The 5,563-nt window shown below is 33.2% G+C and overlaps 1 protein-coding gene across 2 annotated transcripts; it reads right to left on the bottom strand.

Annotated features, from left to right (window-relative positions):
- Positions 1-2,425: 2,425 nt before the first annotated feature.
- On the bottom strand, positions 2,426-4,379 carry LOC105783455 (PLASMODESMATA CALLOSE-BINDING PROTEIN 3). Of its 2 annotated transcripts, none has more exons than XM_052626817.1 (4): positions 3,980-4,379; positions 3,598-3,840; positions 3,487-3,517; positions 2,426-3,008 (listed from the first exon to the last, which is right to left on the bottom strand). In XM_052626817.1, the coding sequence occupies exons 1-4, from the start codon at positions 4,029-4,031 to the stop codon at positions 2,771-2,773; spliced, it is 564 nt and encodes a 187-aa protein (XP_052482777.1). In that variant the 5' UTR covers positions 4,032-4,379; the 3' UTR covers positions 2,426-2,770. The 2 variants fall into 2 exon arrangements, with proteins under 2 accessions (XP_052482777.1, XP_012464384.1); XM_012608930.2 differs by having other exon boundaries at positions 2,426-3,011; positions 3,980-4,320.
- Positions 4,380-5,563: the final 1,184 nt, after the last annotated feature.

Raw genomic sequence — 5,563 nt, 5'->3', positions numbered from 1 at the left:
GCTAAGCATATTCGTGTCAAGTTACCAGTCCAGGCTAAAATTTTATATGACACATTCGATTGCTTTTCCAAGTTGAGAACATACATGTCAAGTTACCTATCCAGGCTAAACCTTTAAAATGACATTAGGTTGCAAGTCCAAACTAAACCTATGTCACATGTATCTTCGAGTCCGCAAGAAATGCTTGATCTCGGTAATATTTGTAACCAATCTCGTACAAGCGTGCAGAAAACTTATTGGCATGCCAATCGTATCATAACCTTTACTCAGTTCAAACGAGCATCTATTACACAAATTGACATTTCTTTACAATTTAGTCCAAATATCACCTTTCATGGCAATTTACCATCAATTAACTCACAAACAATTATACCTATACAAACTAAACACATGATTATTTAACCACATAAATACCATATGAACTTACTTGGTCAAAACAGCAAGCAAATTGAATTTTCAAGGACTAATAGACAATTTTGGCTTTTTCCCAATTATCTCTGATTTGACCTAATTCTTAATCTATTCAATTATTTTAGACAATTCATCAATACCAAATATTTTTATATCATTCCATGATATGCATAAACCTATTTAATTTTATTTTTAATGCCCTTAAGTTTTTCATTTTATTCAATAAATAGCAATATCTTTTAATTTTGAGCTTCAGTTTGAAAATAGATCTCACCACATCCCTTAGGGACCCTCTACTATATATTATTATGGAATTTTCACATCAATTTCATAATTTAGTCACTTTAGTCCTTATGTACAAAAACTAACAGTTAAACATTTTAATTTAATCATTTTTCATATCTAAGCTTAAAGTCTATCAATTTAACACCAATTTATTCAAGAAATCATCAATGGTAACTTTCAAAAATTATAACAGTTGTGAAAATTGGTACATAGGCTAGCTAAATCAAACTTTTATGACCTCGAAAACATAAAAATTACAAGAAAAGGACTTATAAAAGCTTACCAATTGACGACCGAATGCTAAATATTCAAAAATGATTTTTTCTTTAGGTTTTTAGACTTGGTTTGATTGAAGAAGAAGAAAATATGAGCATCCTCACTTATTTTTGTTATTTATACCTTAATCAATTAATTAACTTAAATTAATCAAGATTTATTAACTAAATCTTTCATTAAACAAAATAAATGGATTCTTCCATCACAAAACACTAACATATATTACAAAATAGTTTGTTTACCATTATGGACCTTTGGTTAATTGCAATTTAAGTCCCTAAGTCTTGGGCCAATTAAAAACTTATAGCAATAAGACTTTTACAATTTAGTCTCTATACTTCAATTAAGCAATTAATAGACAAAATTACCAGACTGAACTCTAATATTCTTTTATATCAACATCGTAAATATTTATATTTAATATTTAGACTCAGTTTATGAAAACGGAGTTCCAAAATCGCCTTTTCCAACACCACTGAAAATCAGATTGTTACAACTCTCCACTCCTTAAGAAATTTCGTCCTCGAAATTTACTTGAGATAAACTAAGGGTATTACGAATTCATAGTTTCTTTCGGCTCCCACGTCGCCTCTTTTGTATCGTGGCAATGCCACATTACTTTCATTAGTGCCACCCATTTGTTTCTCAATTCTTTTACTTCCCGAGCTAAAATCTTAACCAGTTTTTCACCATACGTCAAGTTAGGCTGTAACAACCTAACAATATCTATAATTCTTAATAACAATGATTTGAACAACATTAACACTAACTTACTTCAATGGCAACCATAAAAAAAAACACAATTCTTTATATCACACATAAAACATCTTAAACAATTTCCCAATATATAATATTGATAACGAAAACTAATACATTTATCATACCACTAATTTATGTATGATGGAAAAAAACACTTAACTGATTAGTTAAGTTATTGATCTTTACTTATTATGTGGAATGTTTCTAAAATGATTACGAATGAAATATTTTAAAAGAGTTGAATTTTGAATGAATTTTTACATTCCTTTTTCAATGAAACCATACAATGTAAAGGAAAGAGAAAGGGTTTAGGCCAACTTAAAGTTGACACATCATGTCACAAGATTGTTAAGAAATTGTTAGCAATATTGTAACACCTAAGCTAATGTCTTTACAGCTTCAACTGTCTTTACAGCATGAATTGATTGCACAATATATTTTGCACGTCTTCACAAAATGATTGCACAATAAATCTTGCACATACTAAAGAAAAACTCAACAATTGTAAAAACATACTTTAAAAGTAAATTTTAGGTACACCTAAAATGAGAAATAATATTTTATTTTGTTATTTATTAAAATTAAAACCCATAAATACAAGTATAGTTTTTATGAAGAAAATAGAAAAGAATTAAGAATACTTTATGGATAGCTATATAGGTAGCTCACAAGTCACAATCGGGAGCTCCAAACATAGTAAACAATTTTCATTAATTTATATAATCTACAATTAGGTCATGCATTAATTGCACATCAAATCTCAGTAAAATTTTGACGGTCCATACACCATTACACATCAATTCAACAAAGTACACTTACTTTTTTATTAACCAAGTTTCCATTAAAAAAAAAGTGCCCTCTCTACATATACAAAAAAAGAGTGAAAAAAAAAAAGAACAGAAAAAGTGCTAGTGGGGGGATTCGTCACTAATAGATGCTCCCATCATGCACACCACAGACACCAATGGTTAATATTTGCTAAGCCAATACCAAAATCTGATCAAACCCCCCTCCCCCAAAATCCCCACTTTCAAGTTCTTCAAATCCAAGATAACCCTACAATCCAAAGGGTCATAATAGCAAAAGTGAAGAAAAAGTTTATATTCTTTGTGAAGAGACCCACAGCATTGCTTTGATCATTGAAGCCGGTTGCTGTTGTCCCTGTTGGACCTAAGGTTGTCCCTGCACCACCAAACACTGTGCTTGGAGTCCCAGTGGTTGAGCCAGTGGTGGTTGGTGTCCCGGTTGTTGTCCCAGTTGGTGCGGTAATGCCTGTGCTACTGCAAATTAAAAAAAAAAAAAAAAAGTAAACCGTGGTTGATCTAAAAGGGAATCAATCCTGCCATGAAAGCATATTGGTAACATGACAAAATGTCCAACAAGAAGGAATTAGTAAAGTTAAAAAAAAGACAAATAACTTTTACAAATTTCAACATCATGGCAGCTCATTTTGCTGTTTAAACAAAGATGCTTTTTCAAGAAATCAAAGAAAGATAACATCAGAGAATAGTTTATGAAAAAGTTTCTTTTTTTTGAAAAAAAGGTTCACTGAAATATATCAGAAAGGAAACTTCCATGGATGTAAATGATTCAATAAGCTGCAAGGTTTAATCTTAATGCTAAACTGGGTTGGTTCAGGTAGTTGTTTAAGTACTTGTTACACCCTGGCTAGCATTAGCAATAATTTCATTTTATATATGATTTGTAAGTATACTTTCAGTCCTTTGGCATAAAGTTTGATCTTAATAAGCATACCTAGAGGGAAAGCTGCAAGTAGAAGCAATATCTGCAAATCACAAAGAAAAGTTAGGGAAAGTTCAAAATGGAAGGAAATAAAGAAACAAAGAAAGGGCTTAAGGGAGTTACTTGAAGGAGGATTGGCACTAACAGTAGCAGTGCCTGAAAAATCACAGCTTCCTTGCGCTTGACCTTTCTTTTGGAAATAACTATTGACAGCATAGTTGCAGTGATCTTTCACAGTGTTGGGGTTATAGCAACCACCTTTTTGTAGAATTGCAGAACAATCAGCTCCAGCTCCACAAGCATAATCGAGGGCCTTTTGAAGAGCTTGATCCCCTAACCCATCTTTACATAAGCAATAAGTAGCACCTACACATACACAACACACAAAAATATGTCAACTTTTTAACAAACAAACAAACAAAACCCCATTTCTGAAATCTTGAGTTATGGTGACTCAAGTTGAAAAAAGAAGAGAAAAACACCAAAAAAGAAGCAAAGAACTTACTTGAATGGCCAGTCATGGCTAAGAACAGCAGTAGGGAGAATAAAAGAGACATGATCGATGATGATGCAGAGATTTAGAGACGAAAAATAAAGAGAAACCAAAGACAGCAAAAGAGAAAATGGAGAGTTCTAGACAGAATATTAAGAGAAAAAGAAAAGAAAAGAAAACGGTAGGACGGTGGGTAGAGGTAGTGACTGACTGGTGATAATGGTATGGTGGGTATATGATATGATATTATAAGCCTCTTTTTATTACAATAATAAGCCTTAAAAATAAATACACCTTAAGTGCTGCTGTGGGAAACTGAGCAAAACAAGACTTTAAAAAAAGGGGGTTTTGTCATGTATTTGAGTGTTAAATATTCATTAATATGAATTTACAGAAGCATTGTCTTCAGATTCTCAAACGGTCATAAACTCAAGTGAAGGTGAAGGATTAACCGCATCAACAGGTTTAGGTTAGGAAGAAGGGAACTGTGAAAGTGGAGGAGTAAGAGAGGGTCCTACTTTTCGGATCCATTTATCAATGTGCTGTCACCACTCTGTGCTGTTCATATTCTTACCCTTTTATTTTATTTTTTAAAATTATATAAAACAGATCTTAATTTTATAATGTGTACAATTATAGCCGTTGATATTCATTGATTAAAGAGGCCTAAGTTTTCTTTCGGGCATTTTACCAAAAAAAGTTTTTTTTTAAAAATTACCGAAATGAGCCCATTATTTAATTATTTATCAGAATGGTCCATTTTTTGAAAAATCGCGTCCACGTCAGCGCGGTGTTTAGGGTGCGATTTGTTGCCACGTCATCAAATCGCTCTGACGTGGACGCGATTTCATGCCACATGGCGCGGTCCGGGGGACGCGATTTTACCGTTTTTCCCACGTTAGGTTTTTTTGGCTTTTAGGGCTTAGGGTTTAGGATTTTTAGGATTTTTAGGTCCTGGAAGAAATAATTTCGAGTTGACGTTTCTGATCATATAGTATAAAATCGCTTCTAGCAGATGCTATTTGAGAAGAATTTGTGAAATCGCGCCCTAGTGGACGTGCTTTTGCTACAGTAGGTCATGGAAGAAATAATTTTTTTTTGACGTTTCTAAGCAAATAGTATAAAATCGCTTCTAGCAGGATGCTATTTGAGAAGAATTTGTGAAAATCGCACCCTCGTGGACGCGCTTTTGCTACAGTAGGTCATGGAAGAAATAATTTTTTTGACGTTTCTGAGCAAATAGTATAAAATCGCTTCTAGGAGGATGCTATTCGAGAAGAATTTGTGAAAATCGTACCCTCGTGGACGCGCTTTTGCTACAGTAGCATGCTTGGGCTGAGGCTATAAATTAGGCAAGAAATGTTCTCAGAATGCATAAGTCACAGCAGAAACAATTTAGAGAGGCTAAAAAGGTTAGAGTTCCAAATATGAGTGAACGTATTAGTGCTGTTATTTACTACGATGGTGAGGTTTGCCACACCGAGAATGGTGTTGTTTTTTTGTCGGAGAATACGGTGCGACTGGTTTTTAACCAGAACATAGATTTGACAGAACTTCGTAAAAGAATTAGGCGTAAAATTTTCGGAATGACGCTAA

Source organism: Gossypium raimondii, chromosome 13 (assembly GCF_025698545.1).
Source record: "Gossypium raimondii isolate GPD5lz chromosome 13, ASM2569854v1, whole genome shotgun sequence".
NCBI lineage: Eukaryota > Viridiplantae > Streptophyta > Magnoliopsida > Malvales > Malvaceae > Gossypium > Gossypium raimondii.
The sequence above is the reverse complement of the archived record's forward strand: the minus strand, read 5'-3'. Positions and strand labels throughout refer to the sequence as shown.

Bases quoted from the DNA above. Each gene is read 5' to 3' on its own strand.
- LOC105783455 (XM_012608930.2), bottom strand. From the start codon at position 4,031: ATGTCTCTTTTATTCTCCCTACTGCTGTTCTTAGCCATGACTGGCCAT. The intron at 3,841-3,979 runs GTAAGTTCTTTG...GTGTATGTGTAG, and splicing joins AGCCATGACTGGCCATTCAA to GTGCTACTTATTGCTTATGT. The intron at 3,518-3,597 runs GTAACTCCCTTA...TGTGATTTGCAG, and splicing joins TAGTGCCAATCCTCCTTCAA to ATATTGCTTCTACTTGCAGC.